Consider the following 26,109-nt stretch of genomic DNA (forward strand, 5'->3'; position numbering starts at 1 on the left):
CTTACATTCCAACAACACGGGTTGGAGTGAATGCCCAGGAAGGTGAAGGCTTACGATGTAACTAAAAAGAACATTGGTCTCGGACCCTAGACCTAAGGTAAGAACCACCGATAGATAGTAACTCCGATTTACATCTAGCAAACCATAAAGGACTTACAAATTGTAACCTTACTTGGAGCTAAGTCAGCCCGACTTTGGACTTATGAGCCTAGAAAGGACTGTAATCTACCTAAAGACTTTTAAAATCATGAAATCCAATCTCAATGCATATGCAAGATAGGAAAGACTCTTTTTAACTAAGAAGATGGAACTTATAGCTTGGCCATTTAAACCATGTTGAGTAAAAAAAAGAAAAAAATTTGAGAAACTTAACAAAGCAACATACCCGTCAGCCCGATCGGCGCCACCTCACGTGATTTGCCCAAACGATGTAATTATTTGCTCAAACCACTCTCTCATTTCCTCAAAACTGCATACAGGAGCAGTTGGAGCATTCATTCGATTCATTCACATAGAAAAGTCAAAGCGAAGCGTTCCCTTTGATTCTTGGTTTTGTTCTCTCGTGCGATCCGACCTTGCATCGTTTGCTTCGTTCGCGAACACCCATGCCTGGCCCGATTACCTCACGCCAGCCCGCCTCCTTCCATTATGAACCCGACAAACACCACATCGACCCGCCTCCTGCACTTAGTCGCATGTAGAAACAAAGGTTCACCATCGTTCAGTCAAACGCAACTCGCCTCTGTGATCCGATCATATCCTGTGATTCGATCCTAAGTCCAGACTCCTGCTTGTTTCAGTCTGATCGAAGCTACCTAGTCAGTCGATCCCTGCGCACGACCCCCTTGTTCGACTTGTGCCCTCGTCACTTGTGCAATCAGACTCTTGCAATAGCTCTCTTGCATGACTTCTTTATCTCCTTACACAACCAGGTCCGATTGAACCAGCCTGCGCAGATCCCACAGCCAGGCCCCTCCGCTTTTGCCTCCTAAACGAACACCCCCTTCACTTCTACGATGAACACGGCATTATAATTTTTCCGCGCCGTACCCGTATCATGTATTTTTTAAGAATTGACGTATCCCGTATCCGTATCGTGTCGTATCCGTGTTGCCGTATCCGTATCGGTGCAACATAGGTGTGTTGCTTTGTTAAGCTGTTCGAATTTTTTTTTTTTCTTTTTTTACTCAACAGCTCAGCCAAAAGAAAAAGGACATTTGTCCCCTCAATTTGCCTATGTCACAGGTAGGTAATGCCAAAGTTGAAGCCAATTGTCCCCGTCATAGGTGTTCAATCCAATGGCTGAGATCCAGTCTTGCTATCCCTAGAGGGTTTTAAGTTTTGTAGGCAACAATAAGCATAATAAGGCCTGAAAAGAAGTGTAGGCACCCGTTGTCCTTGCTCTGCTCTAACCATTGGATGCCATGTCTTGATTTGTGAAGGTTTAGAGTGATATTTAGAACCTGGGAAAACTTAAGGCTAAACTAAACAAGTTGATTTGAGTTTGATCAACTTTAATTGAGTTTAAAATTGAGCATCTTGAACTGGAATGGACCAAATGAATTGATTTGAACTCAATTTTGTTCGATTTGAGTCGATTTGGGTTCAATTGGAATTAATTTTAGTCCGATATTATTTCGACGCGGTTCGATTGAGTTTAGAACTCGATCGAACCTAATTGGGTTCAAATCGGCTCTATTGGTGATGAGTCGACAGAAAAATGTGTCAACAATCAGTCTTATCATGACCTAACCTAAAAGCTTGGAATATCAAAGCAAGAATAGATGGTCGAACTGAAATTCTTAAACATTTCACATATCTCACAAAAAACATCTTATCCACCTAGAACAATTAAATCATAAACTTTTATTTATAAAATGTTTCATAAAGTACAATATTTCTTTCATTTTTCTTACTATGGAAGATAAATTTTCCAATGCACGGACAAATACATATGATTGTTACAATAAATACTTGGGATGTTATCCTTTTGTTGTACATCAGTTCTCTTTTTTCACCCAATAAGATTAAATGAAATTTCCCTGAAAAGAATTATCAACTAGTGGGTGAGGTAAACAACTTAATGGCTTATTATATTTCTAAATAATAGTAATTCAAATACTAGAAAATATTATTTTTGTAGGTCTTTATACATATTTCATTGAATATTTCTTTATCAAGAATAGAATGAAAATGCATTTGTGGCTTTCATGGTAGTGGAATAATAAAATTATTAGCATTTTTTATCATTTTAATATTTTAACTTATATTATTTTATATTCCATCGATTACAAGAGCACCATTTGAATTGTATCATTAAAAGCACATCATCTCGTAACATTTTCAACCTAACCCTTGAAAGTAGGTAATTTTTTTCCTTTTCTTTATGCTTAGGTATGTAGCATCTTCAACTAGTACTTTAAAAGGATGAAATCCATCATTCAATGTAAACATCCATTCATTTTTATAGTATATTCTTTGCATTCGTCATGCATTTGATTCGAGCTTTTTTGTTTGTGTTCAAGCTTAGTTTGTTTAAATTAATGAGTGTTCATGTTTGGTTCATATTCGGTTTATTTCGTGCTTATCGATATTTAAATGAACGAGCTTTATCGAGCTATAAACGAGCTCTACTTCTAGATGTACATTAACTGATGTAGGCAAGGGGAGGGGTCAAAACAAGTTGAGTTTTTCTTTTGGTGAGTTTTAATATCCTCTACTAAATGTCAGCTCATTAATATTTAGTAGAGTGTTTTAAGCTCATAAATTGAAGATTAATTAGATTAATCCCCTCCTCCTTGTGGCTCTTAGGTTTCTTCCCTTGTGTCTTTTCTCCTTCCCCCTCTTCTTTCTCTTCATTAACTTGACCTTTCATCTCCCTATTGTCACTTGGGCTGTTTTGGTTCCCTAATGGCTTTAACCCTTTGATTTGCTCTTGAAATTATTATCCCATGGTCCCCTTTTTACCGAGAATTAATATGGCTGCTGGAACCCAAGAAAAGTCTGCTGGTTTTCTATGCTTGGTTGCTGAAACCGTGGCCTTCCTCATTGAATTTTGATGTGAATTAATCCCCTCCTTTACCGAGAATTAATCCCCTGCTTTACCCGTGAAATGCCTCCTGGTTTCCTGTGCTGAAGCTGTGGTTTTGACTCTGTATTTGGTTGGAACCGTGGCCTTTTCCATTCCCTGCTTTACCCGTGAAATGCCCCCTGGTTTCCTGTGCTGAAACCGTGGCATTAGGCTCTGTTTTTGGCTGGTTCCGTGGCCTTGTTCTGCTTGGAAATGACTGTGACTCTTGGGTATCATGCAAGGTGACTTTTGGCTTTTCATTTATATTATTTTTATATGGGACTATGAAGAGTTTTTGGGACTGTTTTTGGACAGTTTTTGGGCTGTATTTTGGACAGAATTTGGACAGTTTATGGGGACTGATTTGGTGGCTGTTTGTGGGGAATTCCAAGAGTCTTTCCATGATTTTCTGTGCAGTTTTTCTGCTGAATTCTAGCCGGATTTCTGGACTCTTGGGGTTCTGTTTTGGACAGCTGGTTGGGCTGTTTTGGGCTGTTCATTGGTGGTCTCTTGACCTTCTAAAGTGTCTGTTTAGTTCCCCCTCTCTTGCCTATATATAGTAGATGTTTTGGGCTTTTTAAAAAGTGTGATAATGTGATTTTTGGAAAGAAACCTGAGTGGTTTTTGGCTTTGGAAATCCTCCGGGCTCTTTCTAAGCTTCTTTCTCATCCCCTCCGGAAATCCTGAGGGCTCTTTCCAACTTTCGTCTCGGCTTCTAATCTCTTTCTTCTCTCCATAGTAACCATTCCATTGTATCCTTCTTCTCAAAGTAAGCAAGTTTAGGGTGTCATTTTGTTTGTGTCAAAGTTTGTAAGCGTCTAAATTGTAAGTGTCGTTTGTAAGAGTTTTTGTTTGTAAGTCCTTTTATAATATTAAAGTTGTGTTTTGTTTTGTTTAATTTGTCTAATTATTATAAGTTTTGTAATGTTCTATTTCCTAGTAAGGTTTAGTTTTTTGTGATCAAAAATTTGGGTCCCTCCCCAAATTTTTGATTGCATCATTAACTTAACAACGAGGCTTATCGAGCCTTCTGACAAACAATTACATCGAGCCTGTTCGTGATTATATCTAGCGAAGTTTTTTAAATGATCAAACAAGCTCGTTCACGAATATATCTAATGACTATTCTTAAGCTATTAGATGAGCCCGTTCATGAACATAACTAATTAGTGTTTTCGAGCTACCAAATGAGTTCGTTCACTAACAAACGATCTATGATTCATCTTATATTTATTCAGAGAGCGGATTGTTCTCAATTTTAGGTGGATACGAGAAGTAAAATAAATCATTAAATGATTTTATGCTGGATTAGTAAAAATAAATTATTAAATTAATAATATGTATTTTTTATAACTCTAATATAGTTCTAATCGAGCTTATTAGTCGAGCTTGTTCACAAGCTTTAAATGATACTATTCATAAACATAAATGAACCGAACGTCAAGTTGTTCAAGCTCGTTTATTTAGCTATCGAGTATTTATCAAAAGTGTTCAAGCTCGTTCGTTTACCTTATTAAACGAACATGAATGTGCTCTAGTCGAGCCGAGCCACAAGTAGCTCGTCAAACGCTCGGTTCATTCGCAACCCTAAAATTAACTTCTCTTATTCCACTCTTCTTTTCCACTCATAACCCTAACAAAAAGTTTTCTTTGTAAATAAATCTAGATCTAGGGTTTATAAATTATAAATGAAGATCTAGGTAAAAACTTACCGTTGAGCTTGAAGGAGAAAAAAAGAGAAAAATCTCTACTCTTCATTTCTGAACAATCAACCTAATGCTTGGCCCTTGTGTTTGCTGATCTCCCCTTGTGCCCACTTAGTACCTCTCGCTTCCGTGCTCATTCTCTTGTTTTTTCCTCTCTCACACGTTTTATCTTCATCTCTTGCTCACTCTCACTGTCTCACCCCCTCGATCTCTTCCATTTTCTCTCTAAGACCGCCCCAAGACCGCCCCTAGTAGGCTCACTGGAACTTCCATTAAGTGATTCTTTTTTTTTTTAGGTCATTACACAGCGAATCCTCATAGAACATCATATTAATAGCTACATGTTCATTAAATTAGCCTCAACAAATACTCCCCAAGTATCATTTCTTCCTAAGGTATCCATTGTAATTATCATCCATCTCTTCACAAAATTATATTTTTAAGTTCTCTTCTAATCCAACTATGAGTAGCATAAGCTTCAGACTAGAATTGAGCTTCTAATCCACCAGCATGTTGTGTCTCGTTACAGCAATAGAAATTTTTTTTTTTGATTTTGCATCTTTATTTGGAATGCATGTTAACTTCTGTTATCTTAGCTCTTGTACCCAAGTCTGCTTATGTCACACCTCAGTTTGGCCTATCTCCTAACGATCAATCTGGAATATAATAGAGAAGGAAAATCTAAACCGTTCCTTCTTACTAACACCCATTCCAAGCCATTACTTTCAGAATAGAGTGAGTAAAAGAAATCTATTTAGACTCTCCTAACTTGCCAACCTATAAAATTCCATAATTAAAAATGGGAAGTATGTAATGTCCCTTAATGAATGTCAAATATAATTGAAGTAAATACAGAGCTCTATTAAAACTTTTAAATTTTACTTACATGCACAAAAGTCTATACAACTATCATTTAGATCTCCTTTAAGTTTTCTTTGTACACCAAAAGATACTTATACCAAAAGGAACGATCACCTCCCTCCCGCCTATTGTCCTACGGGTTCTTTTCTCTTATCTGTAGTACAACCACTGCTGATGAGCTAAGCTCAATGAAATACACAATCAATGTATAAAAATTAGTAATAATATTGTGAGCAATTAAGAAGTGCTTAACAATACTAACTTATTTTAAAAAATACATATTAAAATGCCCCATTGAGTATAAGAAGTACCTAGCCGTATTATTCATCTAGCCAAAACTGTTCAACACCGTTAAACAAGTCATATAATGATTATAAGCTTCTGCACCTTTTCAGCGTTCCAATTCAAGGTTGGGTTCAACTTCCTAACTTTTAGAATAGAAGATGTTCTCTTATTTAGGGTTGAGTCCAAATTCCCAACTTCTAGAATGGAGAGTGTAGGCTTACCTTGTCAAGTTTTTCGTCTTTACTTGTGCGGGTCTATCCCCCATACATAACTTTTTTCACTTTCCCTATAGTCATCATTTTTAGCCCTAATAACATATGCTTTGATGACATAACTGCGCTTTAAATGCCCTTTAACTGCACTTTAGCTGCCCTTTTGCTGCGTTTTAGTTGCCCTTTTGTTGCGCTTTAGCTGCACTTTTGCTGTGCTTTAGCTGCTCTTTAGTTGTCCTTTTGTTGCCTTTTTGCTGCCCTATAACTGCCCTTTTGCTGCCCTTTATTCATTCATTAGTTTATAACCATTTATCGTTTTATGTTTACAAAATCTTTAACATTGATAAAGATTACTCTCTGCATAAACAATTTCATACATGTTCGACCATGTTCATACAAAACAAACTAAGGTGAACTGAAATAAATGCGGTCATAAACATAATAAAGATGAAGTGCAATAATATAACATTTAGTAATTTTTATAGCCTCGTTTGGATATCTCACATCGTCTTTCAAAATAGTGGGGTAAACTGGTTCACCTAAAGTATTATGATTCTTTCTCCTTTTATATACCACTTCAATTAAACGCTTCTTCATTCCATTCATAATTCTTCCCTCACCTCGCTTTTCTCATTCTCCCTTTTATTTTCTGAATTTTTTTCTCCACAACAACAACTTCACTTCCCTTTACAGCCTACAGCTTGAGCTCCCTGGCCTTGCCGCCTCTAGAGAATGCCGGGTATGAAAAAAAATGAAAGCCAATGCAAAGGTTTTAACTTAATTTTTATTATATAATACTAAACTAATACTAATGTTCTGTCACAAATTTCCACTACCACAATTTCCTCCACTCCTAGCTGTATGATTACATCCAGCCTCTGCACGTTGTTTTAAGTGGATTTGCTACAGTGATGAATTTAAATAAATGATTGATTGGTTTCTTACAATAAGTCATAATAGCTACAGTTAATAAAATGTGAAATTGAAATGCCTATAACTGCAATGAAAATATAAATATATTATTGAGCTCCTAGTTTAAAATACTATGGATATGCTATTAGTTTGAAGAAAATTCATGCTTACATTTGACAAAACTTTGGGTATTATAGCTTATTTGACTGAAAATTCCTCAGATTAGCAGTTCTTAGTTTGGACAATTGCTAGGAAAAATGAAATATTGGTTTTGAGTTGGCCCTTTTAGGATAGGGTTATTTATCTATTATCTACTCCTTATTGTTAAATATAGATCAATGATTGTGGCGACATAACTTCTATTCTATGTTGCACAGATACACCTATTTATGAAGGCGTGCTGTATCCGATACACCGATACACGGATACACCTCCGATACTCCACCGATACGTGTCGGATACACCAAAGACGTATCCAATTAAAATACTATTTAATTTTAAAAGGACACACGTATCCGATACACTTGTCCATTGAAAAACAAAAGAAATCCGAAATAAAAAAGAAGATGCGTCGTATTTACTTCCGCGGCTGCGAGCAAAGTTTTCTCATTTCCGAGATGGATTTGAGTCTCTTGATGATATGAGAATATTAGAAATTACTAATATTTCACTTGATGAGCCTGAATTAAAAGCTATGATATTTATTGAAGATGATATAGAAGTTCAAAGACAAACCACTGAAGAAGCTAATCATATCATTCCTTCTATTGAATAGTTGAACTTTATGTGCTAGACAATTTATGTTTATGCTTTTGTTGTTGCACTAGACATTTAATGCTTATATTTTGATATTATAAGCTACAAGGCTACAAATGATGTTGTTGTCATTTTTTTTTGTAATTTCAAATTTTATGCTTTGATTGCTTTCTTAATTTTTATGTATGATTTATAAATTATGATGCCGTGTCCGCGCCGTACCCGTATCCTGTATTTTTAAGAATTAACGTGCCTGTATCCGTATCGTGTCGTATCCGTAACGCCGTATCCGTATCGGTGCAACATAGCTTCTATTACTTTAGTTTTGTTTGTCTTTTCAAAAGCTTTTTTTCCTTATGACTCCAGAGTCATATGGAATCCACCGCCAGAGTGGGACCTATGCTGGATCTTGACAGAATTTATGAATGATGCATTGTGTGTGCTTTGCGCTTTGAACTCCTTGTGGTAGTTTCTGTTGAATGGATTTGTATTGGCCGCGATATACTTATAGATTTTGCTATTTAATGCGTTGAACATTTAGAGCCTGAATAGAGAAGCAAAGCGATTTGTGCTCCACTTCTCTTCACTAAAAATGGCCCATGAAAAATGGCCCTCATGGCCAATACATCTATTTAGCAGCTATTTTTCCGGGAGCTAAGCAATTTTTTCTATCATCAATTCTTTCTATCTGGAACGTTAATCATCTGCTATATTTGCACGCTTGTTCTAATTCTCTGACAGCAATGTTTATTGCCTTCTCGCAATTTGACACTATGATGCCTAGAAGAACAATCTTCTTTTCAATTAGCTATTAGATTTGTATTATTTATTATTTTAATTGTAGTAAATAAGATACTTTCATTTATGTGAAATTAAATCTGTTGTCTAGTTCGAAATCTTATTCATGGATCAACGAGAATGCAATATATCAGTAAAGGAATCGGAGATTAACTATGGGCATATTCCATAGGCAAATTCACTGTTGTTACCGTGCATACCTTTTCTTCTATTATCAGAGGTTTCCTGTCTGCTTTAGGCCCATGCAGGCTGAATTTGATAGCCACAACAAGGTTGCTGCATAAAATTCACGAGGCTTTAAACAAATTGATTATTATGATCTAAATGATTATCGTATAGTTTACATGTAGAATTTACTCCATGATTATGAAAATGGGATTTTTGTTCTAAATCTTTTTTTCTTTTTCTTTTTCCAGGGTGAATTGGTTAGTCTTTTTGCCAACAATCAGAACAAAATTACTTGTGGTATGTTGTACGAACCTTTGTAATTGGAATGAGATTCTTTTCTTTTCTTTTGCAATGCAATATTTTTATTCAAGTATTTTGGTTTTTTATGCTCAAATTTCATTGGTCTGTACAATCTTTTTATCTTATTAAGTCAGTAAAGCATGCTACCGAGGAAATAGGTTAAGGTGCAAGTTTTCTCCTGCTAGCTGTGGGTTTCTGAGATAGGTTGATTGAATGTAACCTCACTCCTGCTTAAAGAGGATGTTTTTGTGAGATTTGAATCCACGGGCATTAAGTAGTTGCACTAATTGAATCATAGGCCATATCTAATACATTTACTCTCCTAAATGGGTTATCGGAAGGCGGATGTTTTATTTGACTAGATCATCTAGACGAATCTCTAATTTTATTTGCCACTGGAGCAACTCCAACCTTTTCACCAATATACTCATTTCACATTTCATCTCTCGAAGTGTAAAGCCACTCTTCTAATTGAGCATCCTCATTTTTATAGCACTTTACTTTATGCTTATCTTTTAATGCTAATATTTTGTGCCATAAAATATTGCTAGTTTACCATCTTACAAAATATGTTACCTTTATTGTGACACAGTGTTATGGATTTTGGGATGGTGTATAGTTTGTTATTTTTTTATTTCTAATATGATTTGAGTCTAGATTTTGTAGTGTTACCCATTTTGATTGAGTTTGAAGGAAACATTGTATATACTGCTGTTGGTGAATGTAATGCATATTGGAACTGCAAGATATACATAGTTAGAATTTGAGCTCTACTATCATTAAGTTAAGTGTTGCAGAGATGAGGATGTTATTAGATTGGTCCACTGGATCTGTCCAGCCAGTCCATACGGGACCGGCTTACGGGCGAAATAGGCGGACTCCTCCGCCTCCTCTACGCGCCGAACGATGCTCGGGTCCAAGGGAGATGCTTAGGAAGGATTTTTGAGGGAGTTAGGAGGGAAATTTGAATTTAGGGACTATTTAGATATTTCCTTTTGGATTGTTTGCATTAAATAGTTTGTTTTCCTAGGGTTAGGGAATATTGAATTTGACTGAAATTTGAGATATCTTAGGTCTCTTTTGGGCTTTAACGGTGTCTAGAGATTTGGGAGAGATAGATCCTCCTCTTGAATAGAGGATCAATTGTATCTTGTTATTTTCTTCTGTTCTATTTGATTATTGCAATAAAATTACTGTTTTTCTAGTTTTCATTGGAGTTTGCATGAGTTTCTCGTTATTTTTTCCCTAAATTTATAGGATTTACTTAAAATCTTCAAGTGTTTACTATCAAATTGGTATCAGAACAAATTTTGGTACTTTTTAGGGATGTCTCTGTGAATTTCATTGGCTATTTTTGGGCTAGAGGAAGAGGGGTTTGCTGTTTTTTGGAATCAAGATTCAGATTTTTAGTCCAACAAAAATTCGGGTATTGATGGCGGCTAAGAAAGTGGATGTGTTGGAGGAATGCCTCGAAGGGGAGATCAAACAAATGAAATATGAAATTTCAGATTTACAAACTCAAGTTTCAGATTAAAAAAAAAGAAATAAAAGTCATCCATGATAAGATCGATTCAAAAATTTTCATCCTAGGGGAGATGTTGAAGAAAGTGCTCGACACCTAAAATAAAAAAATGTCATCGGAGTGAGGGAAGTCTCAAACAACTAGAAAAGTGGAGAAAACTCTAAGTCAATGAGTCATAGGGAAGATCAAGAGGCAGATTACCTTCCCTAGAGCCTATTCTTAGGGAAGAGCCGGGTAGAGGGTATGGGGAGAGCCATGAGAAAGCAGGGCAATAACGAATGGGTGCTGGATTTGAGAGGAAAGGGGTGGATTTTGAAAGGGAAAGGGGTTTATTATAATGCAATGTTAGGGGTTTATTATGATCCAATGGGTGCTGAATTTGAAAGAATGTGGGAAGTTGATAAAAGATTTGGGTGTGAGCGTAGAAGGGATGACTGAGACTCTTGGGGAGAACCACCCCCTTGGGGGATGGAAAATTATGGAGGGAACAGAGGGAACAAAGGCGATCCGAGGGTGAGGAAACTGAAGATGCCAATCTTTGAGGGGGAGGATGTGCACAAGTGGATCTACAAGGTTGAAAGATGTTTTTCCGTCAATGGGTTGATGGAGTAGAGACTAACGACAGGGGGCCTATATTTGGAAGAGAAGGCTTTGGCATGGTACCAATGGAGGGACATGCGATGACCTATACGGAGTTGGAGGGAGTTCATGGATTGCTTGGTAGAATGTTTTCAAACCGACATGGGAGGAGACTTCTACAAGCAGTTCTTCACCTTGACGATGGTTCAGTGATAGAGTACCAGGAGAGGTTCGAGTACCTTACTAGTCGATTGGACCGCCTTTCTGAGACAATATTAGAGGGTAACTTCATAAAAGGACTGAAACCAGAGATCCGAGCAGTGCTTAGAGTGATGAGGCCTTGTGACTTGGGAGAGGCAATGGAGCTAGCTCAATTGGTGGAGGATCAAAGGCACCTGGAGAGAGGAATGGGAGGAAGTAGCTCAGTAGGTTTGTACAGGATGACCATCACTGTATTGGCATCCAAGGAGCCAACACCAGATACTCTTCGGAGGATTTTAAAGGAAAAGACCGTAGGAGGAAGACATGGGGACAACTGCAAGAAGCTCATAGAAACGGAATTACAGGAAAAGAGGGCGAAGGGCTTTGTTTCAAATGTTACGGAGCATAGTGTAAGGACCTAACTTCTCAGGTTCTTACCATTTGTGATGATAAGGGAATGGAGGAGGGTTTCGTCTTTCCATGTTTCAGAAAAGGTGAGTTTTTGGGAGGGGAGTATTGGTAGACCAGTACAGTCGGTCAATATGGGACTGGCTTACGAGCGAAACAAGACTCTTCTGCCTCTCTTTTATGTGCCGAATGCATGCCCAGGTCCAAGGGAGCTGTTTAGTAAGGATTTTTTAGGGAGTTATGAGGGAAATTTGAATGTAGGGGCTGTTTAGATATTTCCTTTTGAATTGTATGCATTAAATAGTTTGTTTTCCTAGGGTTAGAACATCTTGAATTTGGTTGAAATTTGATATCTCTTAGATTTCTTTTGGGCTCTAGCGGCGTTTAGAGATTTGGGAGAGATATATCCTCCTCTCAAATAGAGGATCAATTGTATCTTGTTATTATCTTCCGTTCTATTTAATTATTGCAATAAAATTACTATTTTTTTTCATTGGAGTTTGGAAGAGTTTCTCACTATTTTTTTTTTCGAAATTGATAAGATTTATTTGAAATCTTCAAGTGTTTACTATCAAATGCTCAGGTGGATGAGTGGCTTTACTCTTAGAGACAGTATACAAAACAAGCATATATGTGAAATGGTTGGAGTAGCTCCAGTGGAATATAAGATTAGAGAGAGTCGCTTTAAATGTGTTTGGTTACATAAAATGTCAGCCTTCCTATGACCCGGTTAGGAAGTAAATGTATTAGATTTGACTTATATTAAGATAGGTAGAGGTAGACTTAAAAATGCTTGGTTAGAAAATATTAGAAATAGCCTTTTTTTATCAGATTTAAATGAGAATTTGACTCTTAACGGGACACAATGGAGAAAAAGGATTCATGTAGCCGACACCACATAGTGGGATAAAGGCTTGGTGGTGGTGGTGTTGAAAAATTGGATTTTGTTATCTATAAAGGAATAAATTGATCTAGTCTGTGTCAACAAAAGGATCTTCACTTAATTTTCATTGGCTCTTACCTTTGTGCCTTTATTAACAGTGCTGCAATATCCAACATGACTGAGAATTTTATTTTCCAGATTTACATATTTTGTGTTTTTCTTGGCTTGAACGAAGTTTATTCTTTCAAATTTTAGATTGTTTTCTAACATTTCTTGTATCATTTTATAGACTCAGACATGCAGCATGAGATTGAAACTCATCTTTCTTCCGGAAGAGCGGTTTTTAATGTTATGTTGTTGGTATGTCAAGTTTCTTCTATTACTTATTTCTACTCCATCAATTGATGTAAGCTCGACTTATCATTCATTCAATGTTTCTTCCTTTTGTTGTACATGTTAAATCAGTTAAAGTGAATAGCAAGAAATTCTTTAATACAAATATGAAACTAACGTGATGGTATTTTTTTTCCTTTGGTCTTACCGTGAGTTCAATCTGTTAAAGTGAGTGGCAAGCTAGAATTTTTTAATTCAAATATTTAACAAGTGTCATGGAATTGGTTTCCTTTGGTCTTCCGGTGGGGTCAATCTGAGATAGAAATGGGCCGGGATGTGATTTTTACCTTGAACTAGCTCAATGCCATTCCTGTTAGTGATCCTTTTAACTGAATTTTTGAATTTTGCAATACACCTCTTGTTGGGATAAGACTGTATTATGACGATGATATCCATCTCTGGTTATTGATAAAGATTACTTTGGGAGCTAATACAAGTTTTGCGTCAATTTTATAGCAGAACAGGAATTGGATCCCTCGGTTTGTGTGCCTTGGGATATCTCAATCATAAGAGGGCTGGGTGGCTGAAGGCTAGGTGTGGAGATTGAAGTTGAACACGGACCATGGGAGAGTCTGGATGGTTGAAGATTAGGTGATGGAGTCTGAAATTACACAGCTGAATCACGGAATATGATTCAATACAAAAGTTAGTAAGAACGAGATATAATCAAAACACTTTTATATTTGTTTGATTGCGAGAATCCAAACTTAGCACACTTCAAACTTTTTGTTCTTGGTTCTTGCACACAGAAGGAAAATCCTTATAGCTAGGAGAACCTCATCATACCCACCAAGATAGTTACAGGGAGGAGGGAGAAAGGAAAGTATGGCTCATTCATTCATCCAAAATGTGAAATACCTCCTCATATATTAGAAGCATCGGTACATTTGAATTAAAGACCGTAAACATTCTAAAACAAAACTTGTTAGGCTGCTCTATAGGTTCGCACTCAGGGGCGGAGCCAGAAAATATATTTAGGGGGGGGGGGGGGGGGGGGGGGGGGGGGGGCTAATTTTTTTTTTTAATTTTCCTTCAACTTTTTACATCTGAACTTGGGACCAAAATAATCAGTTTTAAAAATGATAAAACTTTGATAGTCAATTAGTTTATTTTTTTTCCTTAATAAAATGACTTCCAATCATCAAATCACTTGATTACTGCTAGAACGAGTTCAATATATTAATTAAATACGTGATATTAAAAATCTCATTGTACAAAAACAAATCATAAAATTTCTTTAAGATCGAATCAATACAGGATTAAGCTAATATCAACCAAGAAAAAAAATATAAATGAATAGAAAATTAAATTGGGAGTGATTTGAATGGACGGTCGATCTTAAATCTATTGATCATGGATCATTTATTGGACATTTAAATGTCTTAGTGATATCAGAATTCGGCGATCTTAGGCCCGTTGGATTCGTCTTGTCTAGCCGGTCAATTTGACTATAAGCATGTCATGTTTGGAAACCATTTGATAATCCAAATTATGGTTTAAACCTTCCAAATATGCTTTGAGTCTTTGATTTGGAGTCATTTGGGTTCGGATTGAGTCGAATTTGGTGCCGTTGGGTTCGTATTTTCGAGATGTTCAGTTCGATTGTAAGTTTGTTGAAATAAGAGTTCATATGGTCTCCGATTTAATTTTTGAAGAAGTTGACCTCCATATGCATCCCATAGTTAATTGGATGGAACATGACAACAATGATGAACAATTGATGCAATGGTACATAAGTTCAAAACATCAAGCTCATAATGAAAAATATTCAACCATTTTTTATTTCACAAAATGGATTGTGTCGTTACATCTGGAACATTGTAAATACCCAAAAAAGATCCTTGCATCACCAATTTGATGTGCAAGAAAATAAGAAAATTTTAACTTTGGCATGGCGAAAAATTTATTCGTGATGCTTGAGCAATGTTAATTTTGCAAGTAAAAGTTAATGCATAAGCGTTATTATCGAATATAAAATAAAATAAAGCAAAATTAATTTTAATGCAACATAACATAAAATTGAAATTAATAATAATAATACATGCTTCTCTATTTACATAGCTCCCCATTAACGGAGTTACCAAAATTCTCTGCGATGCACCACTTGCACCACCTCATCTTCAATTATTCCAATCTATCCGATTCTCACATGCATGACCTATCTCTTATTCTCTATCTCTATCTCATGTGACTCGTGAGCACTGCTCCTTTTGCTCCTCTCTCAATCATGTCTCCCTCACCTGAGCTTGTTTGTATTGTTGCCATTACTCACCGCAGTCACTCACTGGCACTTCTCCACACTAACTTGCTTCTTTCTCTACTTGATTACCCCAAGCTAATAATGTAATCCTCAAATATTGTCGATGTCTATTCTTCCAGCTATCCTAACACTCAAACTCGGTCGCTATCATCAATTTGGCCACCATCGACCTTATCTCTCGTCATCAGGAACATGATTGAAACTAAGAGGATGAGAAGGATGTTATTTTTTAAATTATTTAAAATCTTGAGCATTATATAAAAATAGTACAATTATATATTAAATGTATAAATTATATTATTTTGAGTGCTAAAGAATTTAAATCCCACATTTACCTCAATCTTTTCTTGCCTCCCTCTCCCGATCTCTCTGCCTCTAAATGCTCTAAAGTCGTCGAACACTCGTGCACCCTCACCCTTTGATCTAATATTCTCTCACAACTCTCCCTCGAATGATCTCCTCTCCTTTAGCAACTCATTCGACATGATAGGGAAACTTCATGTTGTATTGCAAAATTTTCAAGTGTAGGTGAAAACTAATACATACCTTTATTGGCTTCGTAGGAAAAAAGACATGAATATTATGTAAAGTATTTTAACATGTCTTTCATGATGCAGAGGGAAAATCAAATACTATAAGTTTTCATGCATGTATGAAGACCCATCTACATCGTTATTCGCATGGTGGGCTAGAGAACTCATCCATTGTGTTTTACACCACATATACACCAACCACTTTCTCAAATGCCTCTTGTGCGAGGGAAATGGGATTACATTTTCAAAATTTCTGCTAATAGAACTCAAAAAGGACAAAGATAAATTGATTCAATGAAATAAAAAATGCAACAAAATGAAAGTACATCTACAAATTGGGGAGCAAAAATGAAAATTTTAAATGTAATATATGTCAATGAAAAAACAAAAACTAAACAACAATGGATTTGAAGGGAACTTGGCAACTCACGAGCATGAACATAGCATCCTCATGAATATATACTTGAATGATAATGAATTATAGTAGCTCCTTATTTATAGGCAGAAAAAAAAATTCCCGTGAGACATACGTGCACAAAATGTGGACTTAATGCAAGCAAATGGCATCTATTTTATACTCATAATAAAGTTCAAATTGCAATATTAGCAATAAGATCCACAGTTAAAGAAATGCAAGCAAACTTAGTGCAAACAAGAATGAGTTAAAAGTGAGAAGTTGTGCATGTTTTAATGACAATATGTTCAGTTCAAATAATTATGTATTGTGTAAATGCCTCGTGTAATGAGCTTCAACTCAATTACATTATCTCAAAACTTGTGCAAGCTCACTAAAAGCTCACGTATCGCTACCTTTGTTCAAATTTTTAAAAGCAATCTTTTGCGTATGTGTTTTGATAAGCATATCAATGCTTAAACCTAAAATAAAAAAATATTGTGCTCACTAAAAAGCTAGTTAAACTTTGGCTCGGCTCGAGAAGTGTGTGAATTCCTTAAGAAGTTTGAAGCTATTTTGAACTTCATAAAAAAACATTAAAAATAACCTTTTCTTATTAGAGTTAAATGAGAATTTAATTCTTAATAGGATACAATGAAAAAAAAGGATTCATGTAGTCAACCCCACAGTGGGATAATGTCTTGTTGTTGTTGTTGTAGACTCTTTTTTGAACGCAAATTCAAATCATTAGCATGTTGTACACATGTTTTTGAGTGGGTTGTGCTGCATACAGCTATAGGGCAAAGTTATAGATCTCATCTTTTAAGTTCTATCATCTACGTCGTAAGTAGTGAGTTAAGAAAGCTTGTGTGAAAAATTCAAATGCAAACACAATTAAAAGACTAGTTGTAATCTCCTGCTCTTGGTTTAATCAAGCACACTTGCATCATCATATACTATGAATTATATACTCAATCAAGAATCTCTCATAGTTATTGTCCTTTGTTTGCATAATGCTTTCAAAGTCTTCAACAAAGGAAATTCATTTTGAAAATACAAATTCTTGGTGTCATGACTGCAGGTTATAATTACAAGTATTAACTTATAGACCTGATCCTTTACATGCGAGGGTATAATCGACAAGGTATGTATTGTAATGGGAGTCTAGATGAATTTTAATGGCATGCAAACTACCAGTCAAATCTTCTGTAAGCAAGGAAATGGTGGCGACAAAGTACAAACGAAAAAAATTCATTCAGGTACCCCCATGGTGGTAAGATCATAGGGTGCACTTGATAAGGTGTGAAATCCTCTACTAGCTTACATCAATGTAAAATTGTCACCTTATACAAACATCCAGTAGTTCTACAAGGTCTTCTTGGATTACACAATTCACAGCTATTGACAATATGCTTGAGTCAGACTGGGTTGACTACGTCATTTGACTAACTAGGGTTCATTATAACCCGGAATGATCGAACCATGGGATCTCGATATCATCATTTTTACCATCATCCATTCAAAGCTAACATGGATAAATATTCTCTTTTCAAAATCAAAATTGTTGCTATTATGGACAAAATATTTAGAGCCTATCGATTAACCTTAATTGAAAGTTTTCCTGGAGATTGGGAGGGATAATTAATCATTTAGGCTTGCACCTATGAAAAACATCGAATTAGATCATGGAGTCCTCTGAAATATTTAGATTGTGTCTTATTTGATATTCCATCTGCCTTTTAAAAATTTAACTCGGAATCACTGTCATAGAAGAGAGCCGGGTGTGAATTTTTGCAGCCCGCGTAGGAATTTTTTTTTTGTTCTCTTTTTGTTCCAAGAAGAACTAGTTCCCTGAAACTTTGTAAAAGATGACCACACTCATTGTTCTTTTCTTGAATATTCGTGTTAATGAAATTCTTAAATCACATCTATGCATGGATTGTGCAGCAGATAGATTCTTCAGAGGCTTGGGAACAAACAACTATGTTTTTGAAACGATCTGGTTATCAGATTAAAGTTAGTCGTACGCAGCATGTGGTGATAGAAGAAAAATATTCACCGGAGTTATATGTAAGCTCTTGAATGCAATTTTCATTTTTATTGATGGAACTCGTCAAGTTGGTATTGCTCTCATTTGATCTTTGTATAATTTTACAGATTAAAGTACCAAATGGGCAGTCAACACAATTTGTGCTAATTGGATCGGATGGAACTACCTTGCCTTTCAGTACAAGTGGAACTTCTCAGCCTCATAGCTTGGAGAATGATATACGGTGATGTATTTTATATTCACCTCGCCAAAATACTTGTAGTCACTTTTCCTCTCTGGCATGCTTTATATGTTTTTTTGTCATTTTTATTTAAATTACTTCGTTTAAAATCCTAAATAATAGATTTCATAGAAACCCTCAGGAAACCCTCAGAGGTAGTTTTAATTATCTGCTGCAAATCTCATAAGCAGTTGCCTTTTTTTCTTGCAAAATATATCAATATTAAGGTTAGAAAGGTAGAGGAAATTTCTCATTACATAATATTGAATTTGTGAACTGAAAATTGATAATTTCTATGCCAACAATGGTTCAATATTGTGATACCTAATTTTCATAGATTTGAATGTGTTATTTCTTAATTTTGTGGGTTAATAAGATAATTATGTGATTTAATGTTTAATTTTGAGATATTTTCAGATAAATTTCCAAGTTGGTTTGTTAGGTTTTTTTAATAAAAAGAAACTATTCTAAATGGCTAGGAAAGATAGGACTTTGATCGAAGGATTCTAGAATATGTATTTTTCTAACAAAATGGTATCAAAGCACCTTTCAAGGTTTCAAGGTTTTTTTAGGATAGTTCATTGTGATTTTACATTTAGCAGATGATGGGAGTTCTTCATAAAATATTCAGACTTTAAATTGATTTTCTTACCCTTTTCAAGTTGCTTGGGGACTTCAATATCCAAATAAACCATTTAGATGATAGAAAAGCTTTCTTGGTCAAATAATTTGTACAATTTTCCATGTTGCATGATCACATGACTCATTGGAATGTATGTCAGCAAATATCATGCCAGCTGATTTTTTTTCCAAAAAATCAGCTGATTTTCGGTCAAAAAGCATACTTAGTTATGATATTATAACAGCCACTGTTTACCGATGTCAAAGATCAAACTGATTGATGATGTTTTATTATTTATAAATTTATTTAGCATGTGACTGATCAAAGTTAATGATTAAATCATAGAATTATCGTAGTAACCTATAAATTTTTTTGGATGTATTACATAAAAGAATTCTTCAATCATTGCAGTTAAATGAAGAAAATCTATGATTATCTTGAAAATTAGAATAAGACGGCAGGAGAATAGAAAATTGGATATTTTATGATTGAATTTTGTTCTCTTATTTTAAGTTTAAAAAAAAATAAACATTAATATGTGGAGAAATAACTATCTCCAAAAGAAATAAATTTTGACACCTCTCTTTAATTCTTGTGAAATGCCTGCATAAGTTCTTGTAGCTGGGATCCGCACTGCAAAGACGTCTTACTTCTTTTGCCTCATCCTTGTTGTTCCATTTGATCCTTACCGCCTACTAATCTGTAGACTATTATAATTATCATTTCTTAATTTATTATGTTTCCTATTAGAATCTCTCCTAGGATTGTGTAAATACCAAGATTGTGAAAACCGGACTGGACAACGGACCGGAAGAGAGAGGTTCACGGTCGAACCGTGGTCGAACCGGATGACGTAATAAATAATAATGTTATTAAAATTTAATAAAATTAAAATCATATAATATATGTATATGAGCATTTAATAATATTTATAAAATTTTAAAATATATAATAAAATTTTATACATATAAATATCATTTTAGAAAAATGAAATTAATCATCATATTTAATAAAAATATTTTAAAAAGTTTAAAAAAATTTAATAAAATAAAATATATTTTTAAAATTTTAATTAAAACAAAAATAAAATATTTTTATAAACCGGCCGGTTCTTTCCAATCCGGATCGGTGAACCGCACCAGTTTGATCCGGTTCGATGCAGAGCGGGTTCTGTAAGCTAGATCGGACCGGGCACCAGACCGGTTCACGGTTGAACCGGTTGAACCGGCTGGTCCGGTCCGATTTTCATAACAGTGGTAGATTTTGCATAAATATTAAAAAAAATATAACTCATTCTTTTTAACTCATGTCATGATATCAAATCTCTAGGCTTTTTGTCTATCTTATGTTTTCATTATTGCAGCCTTTTTTTGTTGCATTACAATAATCCTGTGGCTTTCATTGTTGTGCTCCATTTTCTCTAATTTCTTATAACTAAAGCCTTCATTGGTGTATTTTTATTAAGGTTCCGCATTTTTGTAACCTTCATGACTGCATTGCCACCAACTTTTCCATTGTTGTAATCTTAATCATTGTATTGCAACAAATCTTTCCTTGTTCTATTTTGTCTTATGAACATATGCATAGTTTTACTCTCCATAGACAACAATAATGCACACATATCCTTGGTCTCAAGTTCTCATTGAGTTGATGGATATAATCTAAATCCAGTGGGAGAATGATGGACCGATCTAGTCTGCCCAACCCTTGGTCCGACTCAGTTGCTATAGCAGGCGGAGGTCTGATGGCCCGGATGAGCTAAATCCTGCCCCCCTTGGATTGGGTTCCACTGCCTAGGGAAGACAGAGAGGGGGCTATTTAGTCCTTTTGTGTTATTTTTATGTTTGCTTAAAATAGTAGTTTTGTATTAGGGTTAAGGCATGTTGATTGTGACTGATTTTCTATTTTGGTGCTTGGTGTTCTCCAGCTCTAGCGGCATTTAGAGAATTGGGAGAGATAGATCCTCCTCTCGAATAGAGGATCACTTGTATCTTGGTATTTTCATGTTCTTTTCATCAAATAATACAAAATATCCTCTATTTTCTGGTTTTGCTTGGAGTTTTGTGGAGATTTTTCACCAATTTCCTAAGATTGATAAGTTTCTCTTGAAAACTACCAGCGTGTTCTATCAAATTGGTATCAGAGCAGTTTTTTGGATTGTTTTGGTAAATTCCTGCATCAATATTTTGTTCAAAAACTTGATTTTTTTTGTTGTTTTTAGGGTCGAGATCCAGATTTTTTAATCTAACAAATCCGGGTATTGATGGTGGGCAAGGTGGATGCTTTGGAAGAACGACTTAAAGGGGAGATGTGCCAAATCAAAGCAACTGTGGAAGATAGAATTTCCTTCATAGAAGGCAAGTTCTCGGATCTTTAGGAGATGCTGAAGAAAATATGGGATCATCTAAACCAAATGGTGACATCGGAGGCAAGAGGGCCGGTAGGGAGAAATACGAATTCTAAAATTCATAGGGATGAAAATGAGGTGGAAATTGTAGAGGGAGGGAGAGGGAAGAAGACCCCATCTTGACCTTTTCCAGAGGAAGGAGAGAGGCAGAAGATATGGAGAGAGGCATGGACCTGCGAGGTATGAGCAAAGGGGTGCTAATTGGGAAAGAAGGGAAGGCGATTTTGGCCGGAGAGGTGCTGATTTTGACGGAAGAAGGGGGGACATGGAAGAAGGGTTTGGGTATGAATGCAGAAGGGAGGATTGGGACAATTGGGGAGGGCCATCCACATGGGGAAGGGGAAATTATGGAGGATTCATATGAAATGTGGGAGATCCGAAGGTTTGGAAACTGAAGATATCCATCTTTGAAGGGAATGATGCACATGGTGGATTTACAAGATAGAGTGATACTTTGTCATCAATTGGTTGATGAAGAGAAGTTGATGGGAAAAGAAGTTGATGGCAGCTGACCTATGTTTGGTAGGGAAGGCATTGACTTGGTACTAGTGGAGAGACATGAGACGACCCATACGGAGTTGGAGGGAATTCAAAGAGTGCTTGTTGGAGCATTTCCGAACTAGCAGAGGAGACTTCTATGAGTAGCAGATCAGTTATAAACCTACATGAATACTATAGTTTAAACCCTAAAATATCAATCTCTTTAGCCTTCTCTCCAACTTATTGTAATGTGGGAACTTGCTTATTTAACTCTATACTCGAGCGCCGGTGCAAAGGCCCTTGCATATTTCTCACTGTATTCATGCCATATAACGCGTCACTTCCAGGAAATGCCTTAGCATTAATATAATATATGAAAGAATTCATTTTATGATTATTTAACAAGTTTTACGTTAGCTGTCAACCACCTAACACAACCCTCCATTTTTTTCATCTAGGATTTGGGACTTGGCAACGACGGTGTTATTATAAAAAAAATTATTCTTTTTACTTCCAACTAAAGACCAAAAAGTGATTTTGTGAATTTATTTTACTATCAACCAAGCAACCTTGGGTATTTTAAAAAAAAAAAATTTGTATTTAGCTTACACTACATTTAAAATAAATTTGAATTTTAAAAATTTGCAACCAAACAGCCCCATAGCTTTCTGGGAGTTTGTGAATATTATTTATTTGATTATAGATGAAATTCTGAGTCTTGCAACATACTGGTGAATAATTATACCTCATGTGCCTCTTATATTTTAAGGTCTTCTTTTCATTCTAAGGTCATTATTAATTCTTCAAACTAACATGCACCAGTTGTAAGTCGGGGCATTAGGCTTGAATTCTTCCAAATATATCTTCATATTCTCGCTTTATTTATGACGATGCATTATTTCTCAACCTGAGGTTTCAATTTCTGGCTGGTATTTCATGTTTGAACAAACTGCATTATATTGACATGAAAATTTTAATACCCATTCCTAAAAGCAGTTAAGTATTGATGGTACATATAAAAATTGTGTAGCGAAACTAAGAAAGAAGATGAATGAGCAAAGTAAATAAAGGAACTTATGTGGAACATTTATGTCACTATAAGACAAAATGTAGAAATAACATCTACTGAGGGTACAAAAGTATATTTTGATTCTCTTTGGCATTTTCAACGGATTTAAGCGAAGTTAATCTTAGACTTGAAGATTGCCACTATGCGATTGGATTAGAAAATAAAAATCAGTAAGCCCAAAGGTAACAGAAAATGAAACTTCGGCAGCCTAAAGGTAATATGAATGTATTTTGTACGATAAATTGCTTTTCCAACAACCAAGTTAATCAGCTTTATCATTATTGCTTATGCTGTTTTTATGAACGCGCATACAACCTTTTATTTCATTTTTGCTTCTTCCCCTATAATGTTTTATCTCATCTTTGCTATTAAAGTGACCGAGAATCTAACTGACATTCTTACATTATGTATCAATGCTTTCTCTTTGCATAATCCTGATTCAAGCTCTGTTATTTTGTAGATTGCGAGATATTATTGTCTTGTCTATGAGATACTTCCAATCTAAGGTATATGAACTAAAATATTTTCTCTACTTTTAGGTTGAAATCATGGTGAATCTTTTATTTCTTCTGATATAGATTGTGCTAAAAGTAGGCTTTTCATATTTTTAATCATGTTGTATGCTCGGAGAAAAGGACAATTTTTACTTCCTCGACTAAAAAATGCTCTGCGTTGAAAACGCTGCAGAAGCTGATCGTGTTAAACATTAACTACAGGTCTTATTTGTACATGTTATGGGGTCTTTTAAAAAGGGAAATTAGCATAAAGATATTAACTATCTTTATTTATAAAGAGCAACCTTAAGAGGAATGTTTTCAAAGCGCAATGCAATTTTCATCAGTTCTTTTTTGCTTTAATGTACAAAAGTGTTAGGGGTGTCAATTCAGGTCGACGGGTCGGGTTTGGGTTGACAGGACGCTACCTGACGAGCTGACGGGATGCGACCTGAGCAGCGGGTTTGCGAAACGGGTCAATTCGAGTTGACCCACGGGTTGTCGGGTCAAGCCGACCCGTTTTACAAATGGGTTAGAAATCCGAACCGGACCCGACGTTTCACAAACGGGTTGACCCAAATCCGGATTTTTCCGGGTCGGGTCAAAAGTTGACACCCCTTCAAAGTGTAATGTGAACGTACACTCATGGCTTATTTTCCATTTATACGCATTATATGCATATAATAGCCATTAAATTAGAACCTGTTTGGTTGGATTACTTTAGGATGTAAAGCATTTCAAATGTAAGAGTTCTACAAATTTTGGTGTTTGTTTGAAATACAAAATGATGCAAAGTAAAGTATAGTAAATATAAAATGTACTAGATTATTTTGAGGCTCGTTTGCTAAGCTAATGAACATCTTGAAGTAGTGTTCATTTATAGCTTAATAAAGCTTGTTTATTTAAAGCTCAATAAGCATGAAAAGAACTAAACACAAAACAAACACAAACACAAACAAAACATGAGCATCCATTAAGTTAAATAAATCAAGCTTGAACACGAACAAAAAAGCTCAAATCGAGCTTAAACAAGTTGATAATAAATAAACTCAAATATAAACAAGCACATGCTTGGCTCGATTCTTTTGCTGCCCTAATCTTCATAATCGTACTCATCATCATCTTGGTGAGAGAGGTTCTTTTATCTTATCTTTTGATTTAAGTTGGACATTCGGTAGCATAGGCAATGCTAGTAACCTACCTAGTTAAAATCTTCAACAATAATACTCATCATTGTAGTTTGAGTTTGATGGCATTCGGTAGCATAGGCAATACTCATCATTGTAGTTTGATTTAAGGAGGCTCGTAGAATGTTTTTTGAGTTTGATGACATTAATGTCTAAAGTTGATGGTAATTGTGACTCCGGAGATTATAATCACACATATTATATCAAATATTGGTATGGTCACCATAAGTATTTTAGAGTTATTGTTGAATTTTATATGTTATAATGCAACAATGGGTTGTAGAATTTTATCTTGTGCAACAAAGGGTTGACATCAAGTCATTGTAGCAAGTGAAGTATAATACGAAGTTGAAGTGCTCGAGATAGTGGATATGATAGTGGAGAGAGATGTATTAGTTTGGGTTTTATATTGATTGCGAAGTGCCCGCAAAGCAGCTATAGAAAGAATGAGGATAACAGATGAAAAAAGATCAATGATGTATGAGGCAGTGACAATAATGGAGGCCTTGATGCTAAACTGAGTGTTAGACTTGAAAATTTTTCCAGGAGGAAGGGTCGAGCATTAGGAGACTATACGAGGGGCCTTGTGGCATTCATTGTTGTCAAGTCTTTGACAAATGTGGAAGTGATAATTACACTTCTAAGTAGGACATTCTCAAAGAGTATGACCAATATTATTGCAATATGAACACGTAGGAGGAACTAGAGGGTGTAAAGAACATGTGTAAAATGGATGAGAACAATAATAGAAGAGTTGAGGGCAAATGTTTGATGTACCAATTCGTGCTTCTTCTAAGATAATTAAGCTACGGCACTCTAGGATGGGGCAAATTATTGTGTCCGGTGTCCGGATTCGTCCGGACACCAATAAAAACGCGCCACGCACTCAAAAATACCGGGGCCCAGTGCATCCGGGTGAGGTGGCGTGTCCGGATTGGATGTCCGCATGTTAGGTGACCGGACGCAATAATTTGCCCTAGGATGTGGAGGGGATAACAATCAAAGGATCCATGAATTGTTTTTTATTCATAAGCAAGGTTCATCATAAATTGAATGAAACGATCTTGTTCATAGTGTTAAAAAATAGTTTTGATATCATCATTTAGCAAATCTCAGTGTTGACAATCTAAGAGTGACAAAGATATAGGTTGACAAAACTTCTATAACTAACTCTAAGAATGGATTATAGTGAGAAACTAGTATTAGAGGAAGATTGATGGTAGAGGTCAGTTTTGGCATGCATCAACATAGTTTAATGAAAATTTAAGAAAGATCGGGATGTGAAAACCCTAGGGTTTATCTCTGAGGGTTATTAAGGACAATAATCAGCACCGGCGAA

At 35.6% G+C, this 26,109-nt stretch overlaps 1 protein-coding gene across 1 annotated transcript in view; it reads left to right on the top strand.

Moving 5' to 3' along the window:
• Nucleotides 1–26,109, top strand: part of LOC110099623 — a gene marked incomplete in the record, with an annotated part of 68,531 nt that overhangs the window by 41,664 nt on the left and 758 nt on the right. The window contains 5 exon segments of the mRNA XM_020826824.2: nucleotides 9,017–9,065; nucleotides 12,951–13,021; nucleotides 18,189–18,311; nucleotides 18,399–18,514; nucleotides 23,550–23,595. Of these exon segments, the coding sequence (XP_020682483.1) occupies nucleotides 9,017–9,065; nucleotides 12,951–13,021; nucleotides 18,189–18,311; nucleotides 18,399–18,514; nucleotides 23,550–23,595 (405 nt within the window).

The sequence above is a fragment of the Dendrobium catenatum genome, unplaced genomic scaffold (assembly GCF_001605985.2).
Source record: "Dendrobium catenatum unplaced genomic scaffold, ASM160598v2 fragScaff_scaffold_247, whole genome shotgun sequence".
Taxonomy (NCBI): Eukaryota; Viridiplantae; Streptophyta; class Magnoliopsida; order Asparagales; family Orchidaceae; genus Dendrobium; species Dendrobium catenatum.